At 60.9% G+C, this 19,365-nt stretch overlaps 5 protein-coding genes across 8 annotated transcripts; 2 read left to right on the plus strand and 3 right to left on the minus strand.

Moving 5' to 3' along the window:
- The first annotated feature begins 658 nt into the window (after nucleotides 1-658).
- Nucleotides 659-3,197, plus strand: LOC104019616 (bone morphogenetic protein 2). Its single transcript, XM_087769539.1, has 5 exons — nucleotides 659-988; nucleotides 1,106-1,242; nucleotides 1,610-1,732; nucleotides 2,190-2,388; nucleotides 2,791-3,197. Exons 1-5 carry the CDS (start codon nucleotides 670-672, stop codon nucleotides 3,195-3,197), a joined length of 1,185 nt encoding a protein of 394 aa, XP_087625665.1. The 5' UTR covers nucleotides 659-669.
- Nucleotides 3,198-4,830: 1,633 nt separating this feature from the next.
- LOC104019617 (potassium voltage-gated channel subfamily V member 2-like) lies at nucleotides 4,831-8,605 on the minus strand. Its single transcript, XM_009472900.2, has 2 exons — nucleotides 7,233-8,605; nucleotides 4,831-5,865 (listed from the first exon to the last, which is right to left on the minus strand). Exons 1-2 carry the CDS (start codon nucleotides 8,481-8,483, stop codon nucleotides 5,593-5,595), a joined length of 1,524 nt encoding a protein of 507 aa, XP_009471175.2. The 5' UTR covers nucleotides 8,484-8,605; the 3' UTR covers nucleotides 4,831-5,592.
- Nucleotides 8,606-10,276: 1,671 nt separating this feature from the next.
- Nucleotides 10,277-14,782, minus strand: CD320 (CD320 molecule). 3 transcript variants are annotated; one of them, XM_087769529.1, is made up of 5 exons: nucleotides 14,628-14,782; nucleotides 14,205-14,432; nucleotides 13,144-13,221; nucleotides 12,697-12,844; nucleotides 10,277-12,163 (listed from the first exon to the last, which is right to left on the minus strand). In XM_087769529.1, exons 1-4 carry the CDS (start codon nucleotides 14,710-14,712, stop codon nucleotides 12,699-12,701), a joined length of 537 nt encoding a protein of 178 aa, XP_087625655.1. In that variant the 5' UTR covers nucleotides 14,713-14,782; the 3' UTR covers nucleotides 10,277-12,163; nucleotides 12,697-12,698. The 3 variants fall into 3 exon arrangements, with proteins under 3 accessions (XP_087625655.1, XP_087625656.1, XP_087625657.1); XM_087769530.1 differs by having other exon boundaries at nucleotides 10,281-12,163; nucleotides 14,205-14,414; XM_087769531.1 differs by lacking the exon at nucleotides 10,277-12,163 and having other exon boundaries at nucleotides 12,837-12,956.
- Nucleotides 14,783-16,472: 1,690 nt separating this feature from the next.
- Nucleotides 16,473-18,026, minus strand: NDUFA7 (NADH:ubiquinone oxidoreductase subunit A7). Its single transcript, XM_087769275.1, has 4 exons — nucleotides 17,921-18,026; nucleotides 17,732-17,781; nucleotides 17,491-17,640; nucleotides 16,473-16,725 (listed from the first exon to the last, which is right to left on the minus strand). The coding sequence occupies exons 1-4, from the start codon at nucleotides 17,969-17,971 to the stop codon at nucleotides 16,629-16,631; spliced, it is 348 nt and encodes a 115-aa protein (XP_087625401.1). The 5' UTR covers nucleotides 17,972-18,026; the 3' UTR covers nucleotides 16,473-16,628.
- A 3-nt stretch (nucleotides 18,027-18,029) lies between these two features.
- RPS28 (ribosomal protein S28) lies at nucleotides 18,030-18,676 on the plus strand. Of its 2 annotated transcripts, none has more exons than XM_087769277.1 (4): nucleotides 18,030-18,139; nucleotides 18,220-18,267; nucleotides 18,337-18,463; nucleotides 18,557-18,676. In XM_087769277.1, the coding sequence occupies exons 1-3, from the start codon at nucleotides 18,101-18,103 to the stop codon at nucleotides 18,457-18,459; spliced, it is 210 nt and encodes a 69-aa protein (XP_087625403.1). In that variant the 5' UTR covers nucleotides 18,030-18,100; the 3' UTR covers nucleotides 18,460-18,463; nucleotides 18,557-18,676. The 2 variants fall into 2 exon arrangements, with proteins under 2 accessions (XP_087625403.1, XP_087625402.1); XM_087769276.1 differs by having other exon boundaries at nucleotides 18,034-18,139; nucleotides 18,313-18,463.
- The last annotated feature ends 689 nt before the right edge of the window (nucleotides 18,677-19,365 follow it).

A 19,365-nucleotide genomic window follows, 5' to 3' on the forward strand; every position in this document is an offset into this window, starting at 1 on the left:
CTGCTGGTTCTTCGCTGGACGCTGGCTCCGGACCGTGGGCTCTGCTCACGGGCTCCCGTGCGTGGGCGTCGCAGCAGGGAGCGTGGGGGGACGCGAACCCTGGGCTGCCCCTGCTGCGCCAAGGGACCCCGGGCACCCCACCCTGCCCGCTTGACGGGGACACGGGATGGGGACAGCGGTGTGACGCCGAGCCCCCGCGCTGCTCCTGGCTCCCGGCAGCGGCTGTGGCGCGGGGCGGCGCAGGCTGCTGCAGCAGGACGGGGTGGGAAGGGGGTGCTCCTCCAGCCTGCTCGGCTCTGGGCAGGGGTGGGAAGGGGGTGCTCCTCCAGCCTGGCTCTGGGTGGGGGGCTGCGTTCCTCCGCACACAGGTCCTCCTGTTTGTCCCATTAGTGCCATCATTAAAAACCAGTTAGCCTCCTACGGAGAGCAAACGCGGCCCAGCCAGGGCCTCGCTGGGGCTGTGCGGCCCCGGACCCCCGTGTCCCCCGCCAGCCCCGGGGAGCGCTGGGGTGAGCCGTCCTCCCCTCCCGCTTGTGTACTGGGGCTAATTGGTGCAGGGCGCCCAGGAGCCCAGCTTCGCACCTTGTTAGCATGGCAATTAGCTCTCTTTACCCTCCTGATTGCTCTTGTGCATATTTGACTCCAATCCATCTTTCCAGTGAGTTATAAATGCAGCGCTGGGGAGGCAGGGGGCAGTCGAGCTGGGGCAGGGACAGCAGAACCATGCTGGGGACCGTCCTGCTGCTGCTGCTGGCCCTGGCCAAGCCGGCATGCCCGAGTCCGGCCGGTGCGGCGAGCCGGCGGGCTGAGGCACTGAAGAGGCTCCTGGAAGTCTTTGGCATGGAAGACCCTCCGGCCCCCCCGGCTCACTTCAAGCAGCCGCCCCAGTACATGGTGGATCTATTCAACACTGTCGCCAATGCAGACGGTGTCACCAAGAACCCCGACATCCTGGAGGGCAACACGGTCCGCAGCTTCTTGGATAAAAGTAAGGGCGGGGGGGCCCTGCGGTGCTGGGGACGGGGCTGCGGGAAGGGGCCAAGCACGGCCGGTGGAGGTGCCGCCCCCGCTTTGGCTCTGCTTCTCAACCCGTCCTTCCCTTCAGCTCACGGCGAGAAGATGCGGTTCCTCTTCGTCCTCTCCAGCGTGGCCAAGAATGAGAAGATCCTGACGGCGGAGCTGCACCTCTTCCGCCTCTGGCCAAGGGCCACTGATGGGCCCAAAAGGCACCACTTCTGCCAGGTGAGGAGGGGGACGGGGACGGGGATGGGATGGGGATGGGGATGGGATGAGGATGGGGACAAGATGGGCATGGGGGTGGGGACAGGATGGGGATGGGGACAGGGATGCGCCCCAGCCTGCGCCCGGGGATGCCACTGGCACGCTGCGGTCACTCGCCTGCAACGCGGTCACGGCCCGGCTCTGTAAAATTCATGCAACCGAATGTTGCCATGTGTGCATGCGCCAGCCAAGGCACCCGCAGGTTGTGACAAATCCAAGCTGACGATGCCCCCATCTCCCACCTTTTTTTTCCCCAATACCGATGTCCGGGGTCGTTCCCCTCGGGCAGGGTGCGCTGACGGTAACCGCCCTTTGCTGCCTTCCCCAGGTCAGCGTCTACCAAGTGCTGGAGCAGAGCGAGCCGGACGGCCCCGGAGGGAAGAAGCTGCTGGCAGCCAGGCTCGTCCCGCTGCAGGGCTCGGGCTGGGAGGTCTTTGCCATCACGCAGGCCGTGAGTTGCTTTTCCTGGTTGGGGTGGCACAGAGAGAACCCTGGGGATTTGTGTGCAAGAGCTTTTTTGAACCCATTTCACCCCCAGCAGCCTTTCGGGCTCCGATGCAATTTCCTATCTGTAGTCTCGGCAGCAACATGGGGGCTACGGCCCCTGGGGGGTGGGAGACCTGCCAAGAGCCCCCGGGGGCTGCTCCCTCCTGCCCCAGACCTGTCCCGCTGCTCTGCAGGTAGCACGGGTGCTGGCTGCTGCCACGATGTCCCCTGCGCTGCAGCCCCGGAGCAGCACAGCCCCTTCCCACGGCTGGGAGATGGAGTGCGGCCATGGAGGGTCTCAGCTCATGCCGCCCCACTGCTGACCGGGCACCGGGTCTGCTGGCCTGGCACCTGCCGTGGGGACACCAGCGTGGTGCCTGTCCCGGCTGCGGCACCGAGGTGACACCGGTTTCGTTCCCCAGGTTCGCGACTGGACTGAAGACGAAAGCAGCAACCGGGGTTTGCTGGTGACAGTCCAGGGCCTGGGCGGGAGCACGCTTGACCCCCCGCCACTGCAGTTCGCGTCCGGCAGGGACCACCACGAGAGCAAGAAGCCCATGCTGGTCCTGTTCACGGACGACGGGCGCCGGGGAGCCTCCCTGCCCATGGCCGGCTTCCCAGGTGGGTCCCGCATGCCCTGGCACAGCTCCCTCAGTGCCGCTCTCCCCTGGCCCGTGGGGCGCTGGGCTGCTCCCCGCACGTGGGCTCCTTCAAATCCAAAGCTCCTTCTCCGGCCAGAGGGAGAGGCCATCTCCTTTCGGGTTTAGGCTGTGCAGGGGTGCAGGCTCGCAGATGTAAATCTAGATTTTGCTTGCCCTGATAAGTGGAGCGGTGGGGCTGCGAGGTTGTCACCTCCTGGTGGCTCTGCCTGGGCTGGTGACAGGCTGTGACCGAAGGGCTCACTGCACCAGAAGGCTGCAGACAGAACCGCGGGGAGGGGTGGCCGGGGAGGGGCTGCACCATGCTCGCCCTCCTCCCGGGCTCCTGCGATGGGTAACGGCATCGGGTGCTCCTTTCTGGCAGATCTACCGCCTCAGGCTCCCCTTCTCCCTGCCAAGATGTCGGTGCCCAAGCTGACCGGGCCGCGCAGCACGCGCTCACTGGACCGGCTCCAGCCCTGCCAGAGGCATCCCTTGTCCGTGGACTTCGAGGAGATCGGCTGGTCCGGCTGGATCATCTCGCCGCGGGGGTACAACGCCTACCACTGCAAGGGCTCCTGCCCCTTCCCGCTGGGCGAGAACATGCGGCCGACAAACCACGCCACCGTGCAGTCCATCATCAACGCCCTCAAGCTGAGCGAGGGCGTCAGCAGCCCCTGCTGCGTGCCCGACAAGCTCTACTCCATCAACCTCCTCTACTTTGACGATGATGAGAACGTGGTCCTCAAGCAGTACGACGACATGGTGGCCGGGAGCTGCGGCTGCCACTGAGGCGGGAGGAGCAGGAAGGTGGAAACGCCGCCATGGCGGAGGCTGCTCCCGCTCCCTCCAAAGCATCTCTGCGGGGGTCTCTGGCCCACAAAACCCTCTAGAAGAGACCAGGGCGAGCAAAGCAAGGGGGTGCCTGGCTCTGCCCCAGGCGGCGGCGCCCCCCAGTAGTGCCCGGGAAGGCTCAGGGCCGAGCTCTGATTAATTCAACCTGAATGAAGCGGCGCGACTCGGCAGCCCCGGGGCAACAGCTCCATTTCAGGGTGCCCTGCAGGGGGGTGCAGGTTGCCTTGCCCGTGCAGAGGCTGCCCGCAGGCTGTACTATATGTATATAGCAAGAGCACTAATATATGCCAGGAACCGCCTGTAAATGTCTGTACATTTCTGCATTGTTGTGATTTGTAAAATGAATTCAGAGGAACTATTAAAGGTGCCGTTCTCCGAGGAGCTGCTTGTGGGAACCGCTGCCTGGACGGGGCGAGCAGGCATGCTGTGGGCACGGCGGGAGATGCAAGCAGCCAGATGACGGTGCAGGCGCAGTGCAGTCTCCCGAGGAGGTTCAGTTGCTGAGCCCCATTCCTTGGAAGCCAAATGATCTCGGGATCCATCAGCCCACCCGCGACGGCAGCGGGGAGGGGATCCCCAAGCAGGGGATGGGGACATGTGGGGGGAATGCGGTGACGGGGGGAGGTAGAGGTGCCCGGAGGTGACGCTGCCAGGGTGGGGAAGCACGGCTCTGGGTGAAGGTGGCCAGAGGAGGCTGCCCGTGCCCAGAGAAAAGGTTCCTCGTGGAAGAGAAATGGGGTGGAAAACAGCGGTGACCGATGTTGTGGGGTCGGGTCGGCGCTGGGGCGGTGTACAGAGGGCGGGTGTCAGTGTGGGTACTGGGGAGCGGGTGCAGGTGCCGGGGGCAGGGCAGGGGTCCCCGTCTCGCTCCCACTGGCGCCGCCCCCTTGGCCTGGCAGCCCAGGACTCAGCAGGAGCGTGGTTGTCCCCGCCAGAGGCCGCAGCCCCTCCAAGCCTCTTTCCAACAGTTTCCAACAGCAGCGGCTTAACCGCGGCCCCAGGCTGACACCAGGACCGCCCCCCCCCAGCAGCTCTTCAGCTCCAAACCCAGGTGCAAGGGGCCAAATCCCACCCTGGCCTGGTGGGCACCAGTTTCCTCCCACCGCTCACCTGAACGCAGCACCAGCAGCTGTCGGCCCTTCCCCACCACTGCCTGCCCTGCAGCCTGGGCTCCCTCTCCCCATCCCACCCAGGGGAAGGGTGAATCCCCCTGGGAGCCTGTTGACTAGATACGGTCCCACACCAGCGGGCAAATCCTTCCCCTGTGCCCCACAGACATGTCCCCACTGGGTCACTGCCACTGGGTGTGAACAGAGGGCAGAGCCAACCGGTGCAGCCTGGGCACATGCAGACGTCCTGGCTCCTCTTCCGATGCACCCAGGGCCAGGCACCTCATCCCAAAACCAGCATGCAGCCAGGCTCACCTGCATCCCACGAGAGCCCCGTCCTCCCACCGACGGGCAGGAGAGGTCGTGGTGAGCCCTGGGGAGACATTCCCCTCCTCACCCCTGAATTACAAGCAGTTTACTGAATTACACAAAGTGGCTGGCCAATAATCCAAGACACTGAATGGGTTTGGCCCAGTTTATTAAATGCCTGGTCCTGGGGATGCTCTGGCTGCCAGCTCTGCGCTCCCAGGGTGCCCGTGGTTCCCATCGCGGTGGCATCCCGAGCCAGGACCGTGCCCCCAGGGTCCCAGGGCAGCAGGAAGGAAAGAGGGCTTGGCTGGAAGGACGCACGGCTGCAGCCTTTTCTGTGGGCCTTCACCCAGTCCCACGCTGGGCTCAGCCTGGGCTGAACGCCCGTTCGGCTGGGAAGGAGTCACGGGGTCCCGGGCCACTGCCTGGCGGGGGGTGCCTGTGCGTGTCCCGCTCAACCCGGGAGCAGAGCCGCACCCGCGCAGGTGTCGCACTGGGCTTCATCTTATCACGGATGTCCACTTCCACCATCCTTAGAAAGGTGACAGGGTTCCTCCCCACGCATCCCACCGCTCGCTCCCTGTGTCCTCGGGGTGCCCCATGCCCCAGACTTTGACAGACGGACGTCCTGCCTGGCTCTACAGCGCGCTCTTTAGCTGGTCCTTTACCGGCCGCTCTGCGGGACAGCAAGGTCCAGCACATGATGTCGAGGAAGGTCACAACACGGTCACGGCCATGTTTCATCCCTCCAAACGGCCCGAGCTGGCGGCGGCACCTGTACGACAGCAGAGCCCCCAGACGCTGCTGTGACTCGCTGCCGGAGCGGCGGAGCCTCCCTAGGGGACAGGATCCACGGGAGGGAGGGCAGGACGCGCCATGGCGGAAGGGGCATCCGGGGGGTGAAGGGCTGGTGGTCAGTGGTGGCAGCGGGGGTTGGCTCTGCAGCACTCCGACAGCTTCCGCAGGACTCGCTCCTTCAAGCAGATCCTCCTGGAGAGCTTGAGCGACTGGCTGGTCTCGTCCTCGTGGGCCTTCAGCTTGGCGTAGTAGTCAGAAAACTTGTTGTAGAGGATGGAGATGGGCATGCCGTTGAGGATGATGCCAAAGGAGATGCAGCCGAACGCCACCATCCTGCCGAGCACCGTGTCGGGCACAGTGTCTCCGTAGCCCACAGTGGAGAGGCTGACCTGGGCGAGGAAGGGAAAGGATAAAATCCTATGGGAACAAGCCCAGCAGACCCCACCGGCCAGCGCTGGGACCCACCTCCCTCTGCCCCAGCGTGGGAGCCGGGTATCGCCCAGGAACAGCACTGCATCTGGGCTGCAGCCAGCGCGGCCGTCCCTGCACAGCCAGGGCTCAGCTCCCCGGGCTGCACCCCGCAGGCGTGGAGAGCCCAAGGAAAGGGCTGGATGAGGCCCCAGCAGCAGAGACCAGAGGCAAGCCTCCCTGCTCCCTCCTCCCCTTCATGTGTCTCTTCAAAAGCAGCTGGCTGTCGCGGAGCCGAACTTTCCCAGCAGCCAGGCTGTCTGCTGGAGCTTCCTGCCCCACGAGCCGTGGCTCCGGTGCTTCCTGGCCGTAAGCTGCCTGGTCCCACAGGAACGAAGCTTCCCGGATCCTCGCTCCAAGGGAAACAGAGGCGCTGCCCAGGAATGCACCCGGAGTAACCGCGTTCAGATGACGGGAGCAGGACTGCAGGGATGTGGTGAGAGCTGAGGCAGAGGGGTCCGGGCTTTGCACAGAGCCGTGCTGACCGGGGACAGGATCTGCCTGTGACATTTAAATACTGGAATCCGGTGATTTTTGCTAAGTGATTTTGCACTTCCTCGAGGAGGAATGAATTTGAAGCAGGCAGCCTGTGGTGGCCAAGGGAGATTATAAGAGCAGCAGTGATCTGTGGGATCATTTCATCCGTCAATCAAAATGCCCTCGTAACCCCTGGCTCTGAAGTGCTTTAGCTGCTCCTCCTCTCGGCGCTAATCCCAGGTTTATTATAGCGCTCGGCTCAGCAGAGCTGAGCTGCTGGCACCAGCAGGGCAGCAAAGGGCTCCTGCCCCGGCTGCAGCACACCCCAGTCTCTGTCCTCTCTCGGGACGCGGGCTGAGGCGCGGGGTGACCACGTTTCCTTGGTTCCCGCATGCAGCCCTGGGTCCCCCGGCTCAGCCCCATGAGCTCTGAGCCCCTCGTGCCTCTCGCGCCCAGCTGACTGCAACGCTGCACAAGCCTCAGGCTGTCCCGGGCGGCCGCCCCCGTGCCCGTGGGGGCTGAACCGTATCCACCCAACACGTGGGTCCCACGGCAGATAACGCCTGGGCTGAGTTACCTCCCCCTGTCCCACCATCCCAACCGGCTTTTCAGCCTCTGAGCTTAGCCCAAATCTCTGGTTTCTTAGAGCGTGCAGGGCTCTGGATTTCCCACCATTCCTGAGCTGGTGGGAAGACTGGGCCCTTTTCTGCCTCCTGGCCAGCAGCAGTGGTGAATCCCTCGAGCACCGGGGCAGCCCCTACCCGGGGACCCCCACTGCACCCCTCTCTGGAAGAAGGTGCTTACACCTTACCGCTGCCCACCACCACGCGTAGGGGATACTGGTGAAGTTGGTGCCTGGGACATCGTGTTCCACCGAATGCATGAGAGCGGAGAAGGTGAAGACCCCCATGGCGATGAAGAGGAAGAGGCAGCAAACCTGCTGGTAGCACTGGCGTATGGTGAAGCCGAAGGCCCGGAGGCCGGTGGAGTGGCGCGCCAGCTTGAGGATGCGGAAGATCCTCATGAGCTTGATGAGCTTGAGGACTTTGCCCAGCTTGCTCACATTCTCCACCTTGTGCAGTTCCTCATGGTAAAGCGTTTCTCCTTCATCCAGATTTTCAAAGAGGATCTGGATGTAGAAGGGCAGGATGGCCACCAGGTCTACAGCATTAAACGCTGCCCGCAAAAAGTTCTTGAAGCTGGAAGAGGATATGAGCCGCATGACGTATTCGGAGGTGAAGAAGATGGCACAGATCATCTCCATCTGCTCCATCCACATCTTCCCTGTCTTGTGTTTCATCTCCTCCACTGTGCTCAGCGTCATGCCCACGATGGAGATAAGCACAAAGACGCTTGACATGACAGCAATGATCTTGGCTGGGACGGAAGAGTACGGGTTCTCAATAAGGTTCCAGATCATCTTCCGAAACCGTCCCAGAAATTTGCCCTCGAACTGCTCCGCGGAGTCCAGGGGCTCCAGTTCTGCCTCCAGCTCCTTCTGTATTTTTAGGTACTCACTGAGTTCATCTTGCTTTTCCTCAAACAGGATCCGGCAGCAGCGTTGGGAGTATTTCAGATGGATTCCCCAGTACTCGATTTCCTCCACAAAGTGACTGGGGCACATCTCATCCATTATCCACAGGACCCCGCTGCGGTAGAAGTGGAAGATGTAGTGGAAAATCGAAGGATCTCTATCAAAGAAGTACTCATTCTTCTGCACGGAGTAGTCATCGCAGAGCTGCATTTTCTTCATAGGGTCTGTATAAAGGGCCAGCTTCCCAAGCCTGGTGACGGGATACCGGGCCGCTACCTTGCAAGCTATCTGGAACAATTTGCCACCCACGTTGATGTTGAGCAAGTACTTGTTCCTTTGGATGGGAGTCTTGCTTTTCTCCTGGTTTCCGTCCGTCACGTTCTGCATGGAGCTCCATTGCTTGACCAGGCTGTCCTGCGCAAACAGGATGTGGGCTTCCTCTTCCTCCGGTGTCCGGCAGCGGCCCCGGCGATCCCCTATCTTCAGGCTGGCAGAGAGACTCGCACGCCTCGTCCCCAGCTCCCTCATCGTGCCTGACCCTCCGAAGCAGCGATTCCCGTTACAGGCCGCGGGACAGCAGCTCCGGCTCCATGGGAACGCTCCCACCAGGCGTACGCTGACTGGGACGAGTACTGCGAGCTCAGAGGAGCAGCGGCGAGCTGCTGCCCGAGGGGCACCGGCCGCGTCACGGCGCCACGTGGCACCTGCCAGGTTCCCAAAGCCGATTGCTTATCAGATTGCAGTTTGCATCGGAGGGGTCGGAGGCAGCTAAGTGTCCGCTCCTTAAGACAATAATGAGATTGAAGCACTAGCCCTTTACGTAAGGAACTATTCCCAGCTCTGCACTACTCTTTTCCCTTGCTCCGTTCTTATTAGCTGTTTGCGTTTATCACGTTACCCTGTTTCCAAGGGGGGCATCGGGGTAGCAAGTTGGAAAGAGAGCATGACCTTGCCCCGATTTAAGACCTCCCTTGGCAGGCACAGAGAGGGGCCGACATGCAGGATTTGTGTCACCCCCACAACAGATGCTGCCCTTGGCACCAGTCGTTTGTTAAGCACGCGAGCGCTAATGCAGCTTCCCCTGCTCCATCGGCCGTCGCAGCCCAGAGAAGGGAACCGGTTGTTACCTCCCAGCTCATCCCGCAAAACCCCGCAGCAGGGATTTAGAGGGGAAGAGGTGAAGGAACCATCCAACCAGCACCTGAGTGGATCCCCAGCGGGACAGGTTGCTCCCGCACCGCTGCCCCATGCCCCCTGCTCATGGCGCCGGCCCTCAGCCCCACCGCTCCCACAAGCAGGGGCAGGAACGAGAAACGGGACGTGGGAAACGCAAGCGTGCCGTACAAGTTCTCCTGAACTACAGGAACTGAAGAGGAGGAAATAATCCCTTGGATTCGCAAGTGAAAAAGAACCAAAACGGGCTGATCTTTGATGCCTTATGCTGGAACACAGCCCTACCTCAGTCCCATGAACTGATCTAATTAAATACAGAGACCTGGAGCACAAAGCTGCTCCTAGGCTGCAAAGCAGCTCAGGCTCCACTGTGATCGAAGGCTCCGAGCCTGGGGATTAGGACAACAAAAAAGCTTCTGGCACCAGACAGAGGAAGGGAAATTGCTGTCACAAACACAGCCCCAAGTTTTGGCACAAGAGCCATAAAAATGTGTTTCTTTCAACCTTGAAACACTCAGCTCAGGGATAAGTAAGCAAAACCTGCATGATCTTGCAGCGGGAGAAGGCTGCGACTGGCGAGTTTACCCACCAGCCTCGTTCCCCATCACACAGCACAGGGGGCTCTGCCCTGCGTAACAGGACAGCACGTCCCGGCTCAGCGGGAGCTGAGGACGATCGGGGACAGGCTGGTGACAGCCGCCCGCCGCCGCCGGGCCCTGGCAGCACAAGCACTTCCACCAGCCCTGCTGGGGTCTCCGAGGCACCTTCCCGCTCCGCTGGGCGCCCCGCTCCTTTCACTTGCTCCAGCGAAGAAGGAACAAGCTCACACAGTCTGGAGTTTGTCACCTCGCTCTTGGCTGAGCTTCCCCCCTTGTCATCTACTCCGCAGCAGCACCCCGGGTGCCAGCGCCAGCTCTTTCTCTTGCCTCCACCCACTCCGCTCCCTGCGTTTCATGTTTCTGTTAGGGCTGGCACGCGAGGGACACTCCAGTCCCGGGCAGGCACCGCAGCACTCGCTGCCCCTGCCTGCCCACGCCAGCCCACCCACCGCTCTTTCCCAGGATGTGACAAAGGGGACGCAGCCCTCGGCCTCCCGACTACAATTCAAGCAAATGCACAAATGCAAGAAAAATAAAAAAATCCAGAACTCACTAGCTTCAAGTTCTTTATTCTCCTGTGTCATTCAACAGCTATCTCCACTTGGCCCTGTGGAAACAGAAGCAAGGCTGTGTGCACCCTCTTGGTACCGCACTGGAATAACTCGGTACTCCCTACCACGTGTCGAAGTTTCTCCTGTGGGGTACAGCAGCACGCTCGCACGCTACCCAGGAGTGGAAGACTCCTGCTCTAAGGCTGCTGACCGGTGTCTGCTTTGCAAGCCAAGTTGGCACCTTTAAGGCACAGAGATCAGCAGCCAAAGCAGCAGCTTCCTATCTTCCGTGCACTTAGTGAACACTGGTGCAAGGAGTGCGTGGCGAGCACTGAACCAGAGGCGCTGGGCAGTAATCTCCTCCCGCAGCGCCAGTTCTGAAAAGCGTACAGCAGAGCTGTTCGGAAAGAGCCACCCATGCCACAACGCACAGCGTCTGATCCAAGACGTGAGTTATTTCAAGCTGAAAGAAAAAAAAAAAAAAAAAAAAAAAAAGAAAAGCCAAACACTCAATATCTCATAGAAACACCGGCTGGTTTGGGTTGGAAGGGACCTTAAAGATCATCTGGTTCCCATCCCCTGCCACGGGCAGGGACACCTTCCACCAGACCAGGGTGCTCAGAGCCCCGTCCTGCCCGGCCTTGAACACTGCCAGGGACGGGGCAGCCCCCGCTGCTCTGGGCAGCCTGTGCCAGCGCCTCGCCACCCGCACGCTAAAACATCTCTGCCTTATCTCCAACCGAGACCTACCCTCCTTCAGTTTAGAACTGCTGCCCCTTCTCCTGCCACTACAGGCCTTGGTAAAGAGCCTCTCTATTTTTTTTTAGAAGGCCCCTTTATATATTGAAAAGACACAGCAAGGTCTCCCCGGAGCCTCCTCTTCTACAGGAGTTGCCCCGACCAAGGTCCAGGACCTTGCACTTGAGCTTATTGAGCTTCATGAGCTCACGTGGGCCCACTCCTCCAGCCTGAAGGTCCCTCTGGGTGGCGTCCCCCCCTCAAGTGAACCAAGTGCACCGCTCAGCTCGGTGCCACCCACAAACTCGCTGAGGGCGCACCCGATCCCACTACAGACACCACTGACGGAGATATTAAACAGCACTGGTCCCAGTACGGACCCTTGAGGGACACCGCTCACGTCAAAACAGTTTTAAGGAAGACACCATGAACAGCGTTAGAGAAGCAACATCCAGAGCTCGGCAGCGGGGTGGAAGGTGCAGTCCTGCGAGGGGCAGAGGCCCTCGCTGGAAGGGAGTGTGCCGAGAAGCTGCTTGCCCCCTGCTCACTCAGGGCAGCAGCGCAGCAAAGCCAGAGCAGACAGGAAGCTTTTCAGCATTCACCCGTGGGTAAAAGCTTCCTGTACGTCGGATCGAGCAGTGTCGGAACACCGGCACAAACACGGAGTATGTGTCTGATCTGCGCGGAGTCAGCGAGCTCCTGCCGAAATGGTTGAGAAAGCCCCTGTTCCCTGACAAAAGCCGGGGGAAGAACGGGGCAGGTGAAGAGTCTCTTGGCTGGGAGTGGAAGGAAACCATTGAATAGCAGCCAGCAGCTGTCATTTCATGGAGAATAAAATCTTTGGGTCCAAGGCCACATTGGTGAGAATCAGCATTAACAACCCCTGGAGGCAAGAACAATAAAGAAATTTCTACCACCTCTGTGAGGGTTGATTTCACAGCACCAGGGGAGGTCCTGGCTCTGGCAGTAGCACAAAGTAGCCCCACAACCCAAGACCCATTTCCGAGGGGAGCATCCTCTTGGTATTCCAGTGTAACAACCCAGATTTGAGAGCTTAGGTCCAATTCAGTCAGCATTCAGTCAGCCTCTGTGGTGAGCAGGAGGGAGACCAGGCTAGGCCCATCTTGCCACCTCATGGTAAAGATCTCTGTGAGAAGAACAGAAAAACACGTGGTTATTGACAGCCCTTTGGGCAAAAACCTGGTTTGACTTCAGTTTGTGCAAAGTAAGGACATGGTTTCGTGGTGGACTTGGCAGTGCTGGGTTAACGGTTGGACTCGATGATCTTAAGGGTCTTTTCCAACCTTAACGATTCCATGATTCTAAAACAACCCACACCAGAAGATTAGCATCTTAGCACAAGTGCTCAGTGTCCTTGGCAGCAGAGGAAGGACAGAGACCAGCACATCACTTCAAAAGAAGCCAGCATCTTCTCAGACTAGGCTGTGCAACTATCCTGCAGTCAAGCGAGAGCCTTCGGGCCTGATTGCAAGGAAGATAGATAAGGGGAGGGTTCCGCTGCTTCAGGGCAGGCTGAAACCCCAAGCACGTGGCTGACCAGCAGCAGGAACAGCTGGGAAAAGCTACCCCCAGAGGGGAAAGCTCTAGAGGCTAGAAACACAGGGCAAGAAGGCATTTCCCCCTCATGCACACAGAGCGCGCGGAGTGCAAGAAACTTACCCTTAGGGAAATGAGCCTGTCCGGCTCTTGTCAGGCATCAGCTGTTCCCTGGATGCTTTTTCAAGACTGAAGATGTCAGATCTGTTTTTTGCTTTGGACAGGCCCCACACAGCAACAGAACCCACAGCTACCAGGATGCTCAGGAGCGCTGGAGAGGAGAGTGCACAAGCAGAGAACCACTCACTGCACCTGATCTGAACACCAGCACTGGGCTCTGTCGTTCGACAGCATTAGCCAACAGCTAGAGACCAGCAGCTTCCCTCAAGGATAAGGGACAGAGAAAGAGGACGTGAGTTAGTGCCAGATTGCCTTTCCAAGGATGTAGTGCTTCCGAGTCAGAGGAACGACTAAGCTGTGGTGTAAGGCCTCCCCTAGCCCTCCCAGCCCAGCAAAAGCAGCTACTGATACAGGTCCAAGACGCTGTGCCACACTCAGAGTCTCACATACCTGCAATAATCAAGATCCACGTGTGGCTTTGACTCCTCAATGGCACAGAGTCCCCAGGCACAGGCGCAGCTGAAGCCTCTGCGAGTCAAGAGCAAGAAGTCCGTCAGGCTTCCAACTCACCTTACAGTCAGCATTCCAAGCAGTCTCCAAGCCAAACCTGGCTGAGCTTCCAGTTCACCTCAGGAGTGCAAACAGGCCTTTTTCAACTGAAGCAAAACCTTATCTGCTGCTATGGTGATTAGCCCACGTCAGGGGAAAGAAAGGCCTACTGGAAATGCATCACAGGGAAAGCTGGGAAATTGCCCAGCTGCAGCATCCTAACCTGTTCTTGTGGCACCGGGAAGCCCCAGGTACAACCAAGACGCAGCTCATCTCCCCACCGAGATGCCTGCAACCGAACCGGTGCAGGCATCAAACCCAAATACAGTCCCTCAGGCCTGCAGTAATCCCCCTCCTCTCCACATCCACGGTGCCTCTGCTCCCAGATGCCACAGAAACCCTAAGGGAAGCTGAAGAGCACTTTCAAGCACCTCAGACAGCCAACAGGTCGGTGGCAAGGGAAGCTCCAGAGCACCTCGGAGCAGAGCAGCAGGCACAGACAGCCCTGGGGATGCAGGCAAACCCTTCGGATTGACAGGTACCAGCGCCTGCTGCTCTGACCCTGCCCGCATGGCCCAGAGGTGCTTGCCCCATCCCGTGCCCTTCAGCGCGTCCGTTCCCCAGAGGTCAGAGGAGCTCGGGAGGGCGGACAGGGACTGCAGCCTTGTGGGAAGGAAGCAGCCAGAATTGCGTGTTCTGGAAGAAGGTACTTCAAAGGCGCTTCCCGAGGGAGCCCTGGGGTGTTCAAACACCGTCTCCACAGGAGGAAGCTTAAGGCGGGGCTGCCCCCGCAGCGCTTCCCCCGCCCGCAGCGAGCTGCGATGGAGGCAGCGCTCTCGGAGAGGCTAAAAGCGAGGGAGATGAAAGGCTTCAGTCCGCTTCATCCCCGCCCCAAGCACGGCTGCCGCCAGCCGGGGCTCCGGCGCCGCCTCCCGCCGCTCCCCGTCCCGCACCCCCCGTACCTACGCCGCCGGTGGGCAGCGCCGCCGAGCTCCGCGGCGGGGTCACCCAAACGCCGTCAGGACCGGGCTCCGTCGGGTTCGCCGTCCCGCAGCCCCGCTCGTCCTCCTCGTCCTCGCAGTCGGGGTGTCCATCGCAGCGCCACTCCCGGGGGAAGCAGGCGGCGCCGGGCCTGCACTGGAAGCGGCCCGGGGGGCAGGCGGCGAGGGGCGCTGCGGGGCGGGCGGCGGCTGAGGAGAAGCGGGGCGAGGGGACCCCGCGGCTCCCCCGCGCCCCTCGCTGAGGGGAGCCCGCGCGCAAGGGCGCACGAGGGGCCCCAGCCAATGAGAGCGAAGGGCGTGCGAGGGGAGAGCCAATAGGCACAAAGGAGGCGCGGGGCGGCCGCGCGCGCGCGCCCCCCGTCCCGGTCCCCCCCCGCCGCTCACCGTTTTCTGGCGGAGGCAGCGGGAGCAGCACCGGCAGGAGGAGGAGGAGCAGCGGCGGGAGGAGCAGCACCGACAGCACCGCCATGCCCCCGGCCGCGGCCCCCCGCCCGTGGGACCCGCTACGGCCGCCGCGCCGTTATAAAGCCGGCCGCGTGCTGGTAGAGCGCATGCGCAAGGGTACGACCGCCACCAATGGCGTGCGCGGGAGGGCGGGGCGCAGGCGCGTGCCCTTGGGGAGGCCCCGCCCGCCCGCGGGGGCATCATGGCCGCCGCCGCGCTCCCGGGCAGCCGCGGCCCCGCTCGGCTGCGGCCCTTTGCTGACCCCGGCTCGCTTCGGCCGCCGCGGAGCCCGCGTCCGTCTCCGCTTCTCCCCGGGACTCTTGCAGCTCTCCCCGTGGGGCGGCACGGCCGGGCCCCTCGGCGCTCGCCCCGCGCCCTGCGGCAGCTCCGGGAGCGGCCGCGCGCAGCTCGCCGCTATCGCCCGGTCACCGCGGCGGGAGCCCGGCCGTCGTCTGCGGTGCTCAGCGTCCGAAAGCGGGCGGCTGCAGCGGGGCCGCCCGCCCGGGCTATCGGCGCTTGCGGCGAGAGCGCCGCGGGCTACTTAACCCATGGAATGGCTCGGGCTGGGAGGGGCCTCAGGGACACCCAGCTCCAGCCCCCCGCCGCGGGCAGGGCCGCCGCCCGCCAGACCGGGGGCTGAGGGCCCCGTCCTGCCTGGCCTTCAGCACTGCCAGGGACGCGGCGTCCGCAGCCTCTCTGGGCAGCCTGTGCCAGCGCCTCGCCATCCTCTGAGTAAAGAATCTCCCCTCCTTTAGTTTAAAACCATTCCCCCTTGTCCTATCGCTACTGGCCCTGCTAAAAAGTCTGTCCCCATCTTTCTTATCAGCCCCCTATAAGCACTGAAAGGCTGCAATCAGGTCTCCCCGCAGCCTCCTCCTCTCCAGGCTGAGCACCCCCAGCTCTCAGCCTGTCCCCACAGCAGAGCTGTTCCAGCCTCTGACCATTTCGGTGGCCGCCTCTGGCCCCGCTCCAACAGCTCCATGTCCTTCCCGTGCTGAGGGCCCCCGAGCTGGACGCAGGGCTCCAGGGGGTCTCCCCAGAGCGGGGCAGAGGGGCAGAATCCCCTCCCTCGCCCTGCTGCCCACGCTGCGGGGGATGCGGCCCAGGAGACGCTTGGCTTTCTGGGCTGTGAGCGCACGTTGCCGGCTCATGGCCGGCTTTTCATCCCCCAGCACCCCCAAGTCCCTCTCCTCAGGGCTGCTCTCCACCCCTCCATCCCCCAGCCTGTGCTGACACCGGGGATCGCCCCCACCCAGGTGCAGGACCCTGCCCTTGGCCTTGTTGAACCCCCTGAGGTTCACACGGGCCCCCCTCTCCAGCCTGCCCAGGTCCCTCTGGATGCCATCCCGTCCCTCGGGCGTGTCTGCTGCACCCCTCAGCCTGGTGTCATCTGCAAACTTGCTGAGGGTGCACTCGATCCCGCTGGCTGTGTCGCTGATGAAGATATTGAACAGCACTGGCCCCAGTACGGACCCCTGAGGGACACCGCTCGTCACTGGTCTCCACCTGGACACAGAGCCATCGACCACAACTCTCTGGCTGAGAACGAACTTAACTCACCCCTCTTATTGCAGAATCAGAGCATCGGGTCCTTTTTGGCTAGGGCGGGTTTTATTTGGCTCTGTCCCTCAGTGCTACCTCAGCTGCAGCTTACAAATGCACTGAGCTCAAATACACGTACGATGCTGCTATTCCCTCAAGAAAACATTACACCCAAAACAATATTAAAGAGTAGAAATTTGGATAATTGAAATTGCACAGACAAATGGGCAGGGGGAGGGAGAATCACAGCTTTAAATACATTTATTAGTCATGCATCAGCAGCACTAGGACAAGTCCCATGCAGCATCGTTGCAGCAAAATCCACCCCAGGCCTCCTTGTTAGGGTGCTGCTTTGTAACGAACCGTGACCTGCACATCCAGCCTTATCGTATTTATTTTTCACAAATAGGGCTGGTCTTTTGAAATTTCCCACTTCTTAATTGCTGGTCCTGGTGTCACCGGTTTTTTCTCAGCTGTTGTCACTGCAGAGCCTGAACTGAGGTAGAAGAAGGAAGAAAGAAGAAGAGGCTTTAATAACACCACAAAAACCAGATTCGGATTTAATCAGCAGTACGGGTTTTATCACAGAATCATAGAATTGTTTAGCTTGGAAAAGACCCTTAAGATCACCAAGTCCAACCGCTAACCCAGCACTGCCAAGGCCACCACTAACCCACGTCCCCAAGCACCACATCTCCCCCGCTTTTAAATCCCTCCAGGGATGGGGACTCAGCCCCTGCCCTGGGCAGCCTGGGCCAGGGCCTGACAGCCCTTTGGGGAAGAAGTTTTTCCCAATACCCAACCCAAACCTGCCCTGGCGCAGCTTGAGGCCGTTCCCTCTCGTCCCATCGCTTGTTCCTGGGGAGAAGAGACCGACCCCCCCGGCTCCAGCCTCCTTTCAGGCCGTTGCAGAGAGCGATGAGGGCTCCCCTCAGCCTCCTCTTCTCCAGGCTGAGCCCCCCCAGCTCCCCCAGCCGCTCCTCCCCAGCCTTGGGCTCCAGACCCTTCACCCGCTTCGCTGTCGTTCTCTGGATGTGCTCCAGCTAGAAGGGTTTGTTAAGCCAACTTCCAGCCATCTCACTCATTCAAGAAGAGATAGAGACACGCAGAATTAGTTCAGCGTTCTCCTACCAACCTGTGAAATCCAATACTCCGTATTAGAAGACTTCTACGTTTCTGGCTTAAGTCAAACAAGGCTTAAACGCGTTCAGCTCAAGCGGCGACAGCGGCAGAGCTGCGGGACCGACCAGCTGGGACCTACCTGCCGGCCTGAGCCCCCGCAGCCAGGGTTTTCTGCGCCGTCACGACCACGATGGGCGGGAGAGACTCTCGGCGTCCATCCCGGCTGCAGTAATAATTATTGGCGAACTTATGACTGGGTCCCAGCGGGAGCCGAGGCGGTGGCTGGCTTCTAGACAGAGAACGGTTCCAGAAAGTCAGTGGCGACCGGCGAGCCTCAGCGTTTAAGCCGAAACCCGCAGCCCAGCCCGCCCCGCCGGCACCTCTTGGAGATCTCCGTGTAGCGCAGCGGTAGCTTGGCCTGGAGGTCGCGCTGCAAGGCAAGGGGGGAAAGCGTCTCAGGCCATGCCGGGCGATGCGCACCCCCGCGGGACGCTGCCTACGGCAGCGTCCCGCGGGGGTGCGCATCGCCCGGCTCCCCCACGGGCGCTGGGGGTCGAAACCGCCTTTACCCCCGCCAAGAAGTTTCGGAAGCGCTGGACGAGGCGAGTGGCCGTCGCCATCTTGGCCGCTGTGAAGGACAGGGAAGCGGGGGGGCGGTGCCGGGGGAGCGCGGAGCAGGCTGGGTCTCGCGACATTTTTGGCGCTATATAAGGCCGCGCTGAGCCGCAGCGCTCCCTTCCTCCTCCGCCATGGATACCAGCCGCGTGCAGCCCATCAAGCTGGCCAGGGTGGGAGCACTGGGACTGGGAGGACTGGGATTGGGACTGGGAATGTGCGCTCACCCCCTTTTTTTCCCCCTCCCTCACAGGTAACCAAGGTGCTGGGCCGGACCGGTTCCCAGGGGCAGTGCACGCAGGTGAGTAGGCCGCGCTGTGCCTGGGCGGGAAATGGTGGCCGCCAGGCTGAGGCCTTTTCGCCGCCGCAGGTGCGTGTGGAGTTCATGGACGATACGAGCCGCTCCATCATCCGCAACGTCAAGGGGCCGGTGCGCGAAGGCGATGTCCTCACCCTGCTGGAGTCGGAGCGCGAAGCCCGGCGGCTGCGCTGAGCCGGTGAGTCCGGGGCCGCCCGGGGCCTGAGCGGCCTCCCCGCGCCTGAGGCCCCGCGCTGGGACGGGGCCGTGGCTTCAACCCGTTCTCTTGCAGGAGATGGAGCCTTGCGGCGTGTGCTCGGAGCGGCCGGCTGGCGTCTGCTCGGCCAGGCGTAGGTCGGGGACGGAGAGGAGCGTGGCGGTTGCCTTACTGCAATAAAGGTTTTTTCCAGTAGTCCCTCGCCTCGGTCGCACTTACTGAATGTGCGAGTGCTCTGTTTGTCTCAGTACTTGCGCGCCCGCCTTTTGTTGTGGGGTTCAGCAGAGGACAGAAGCACGCCCTCCTTGTTACTGCGGCTGCACATACTGCCTTCATCATAATATTACTGTGTTCTTGCATTTTTATTAACTTGTCGCTTTCAACACAAATAACTCTCTCTTTTGATTACAGCAACCTTAATCCCAACCTTTCTGGCAAGTGTTTTTCTGTACGTAACTGGTAAAGCGGCACTGCTAAACTTACTGGGCTTCTGTGGAATTTAATGACAAGTTGAAAGTCAATCTTTGTACCAGCTTGCAAAGCAACAGCCTGCTGCTTCTGTCTTTCTGTCCTCAGTAAGCTATTCTGTAAATGCTGCTATAAATATACCTGCTTGCCCTCGCTCCTGGCAGTCACCCGCAGAGAGCGAGTGCTTGTCTCTCTCCCTTTAGAGGAGTTAGTAAAGGTCTCAGTTTCTTCCTCAGCTTTCCCTTCCACCACGTGATCAGCTAGAAAGATTTATTGGTGTAGGTTATTGTATCAAGTAAAAGTAAGGCTGAAAGGATTAGGAATGAGCCTGAAAACTGTCACGGTTCAAGGGCTGGTTTTTAAGTACTGGTATTTTGCATCTGGTCATAGACTGATAGTGGCTTGTGGTGACTTTG

Source organism: Nipponia nippon, unplaced genomic scaffold, assembly GCF_047370975.1.
Source record: "Nipponia nippon isolate SJK-2023a ecotype South Korea unplaced genomic scaffold, ASM4737097v1 scaffold_31, whole genome shotgun sequence".
Taxonomy (NCBI): Eukaryota; Metazoa; Chordata; class Aves; order Pelecaniformes; family Threskiornithidae; genus Nipponia; species Nipponia nippon.

Bases quoted from the DNA above. Each gene is read 5' to 3' on its own strand.
- LOC104019616 (XM_087769539.1), top strand. From the start codon at position 670: ATGCAGCGCTGGGGAGGCAGGGGGCAGTCGAGCTGGGGCAGGGACAGC. The intron at 1,243-1,609 runs GTGAGGAGGGGG...TGCCTTCCCCAG, and splicing joins AAAGGCACCACTTCTGCCAG to GTCAGCGTCTACCAAGTGCT. The intron at 2,389-2,790 runs GTGGGTCCCGCA...CCTTTCTGGCAG, and splicing joins GCCCATGGCCGGCTTCCCAG to ATCTACCGCCTCAGGCTCCC.
- LOC104019617 (XM_009472900.2), bottom strand. From the start codon at position 8,483: ATGAGGGAGCTGGGGACGAGGCGTGCGAGTCTCTCTGCCAGCCTGAAG. The intron at 5,866-7,232 runs GTAAGGTGTAAG...TTCCTCGCCCAG, and splicing joins ACGCGTGGTGGTGGGCAGCG to GTCAGCCTCTCCACTGTGGG.
- CD320 (XM_087769529.1), bottom strand. From the start codon at position 14,712: ATGGCGGTGCTGTCGGTGCTGCTCCTCCCGCCGCTGCTCCTCCTCCTC. The intron at 13,222-14,204 runs GTACGGGGGGTG...CTTGACTCGCAG, and splicing joins GCTGCCCACCGGCGGCGTAG to AGGCTTCAGCTGCGCCTGTG. The intron at 12,845-13,143 runs GTATGTGAGACT...TCTCCTCTCCAG, and splicing joins GTGGATCTTGATTATTGCAG to CGCTCCTGAGCATCCTGGTA.
- NDUFA7 (XM_087769275.1), bottom strand. From the start codon at position 17,971: ATGGCGACGGCCACTCGCCTCGTCCAGCGCTTCCGAAACTTCTTGGCG. The intron at 17,782-17,920 runs GTAAAGGCGGTT...CTTGCCTTGCAG, and splicing joins TCCGAAACTTCTTGGCGGGG to CGCGACCTCCAGGCCAAGCT. The intron at 17,641-17,731 runs GTGCCGGCGGGG...TTCTCTGTCTAG, and splicing joins TACACGGAGATCTCCAAGAG to AAGCCAGCCACCGCCTCGGC.
- RPS28 (XM_087769276.1), top strand. From the start codon at position 18,101: ATGGATACCAGCCGCGTGCAGCCCATCAAGCTGGCCAGG. The intron at 18,140-18,219 runs GTGGGAGCACTG...CCTCCCTCACAG, and splicing joins AGCCCATCAAGCTGGCCAGG to GTAACCAAGGTGCTGGGCCG. The intron at 18,268-18,312 runs GTGAGTAGGCCG...GGTGGCCGCCAG, and splicing joins CCCAGGGGCAGTGCACGCAG to GCTGAGGCCTTTTCGCCGCC.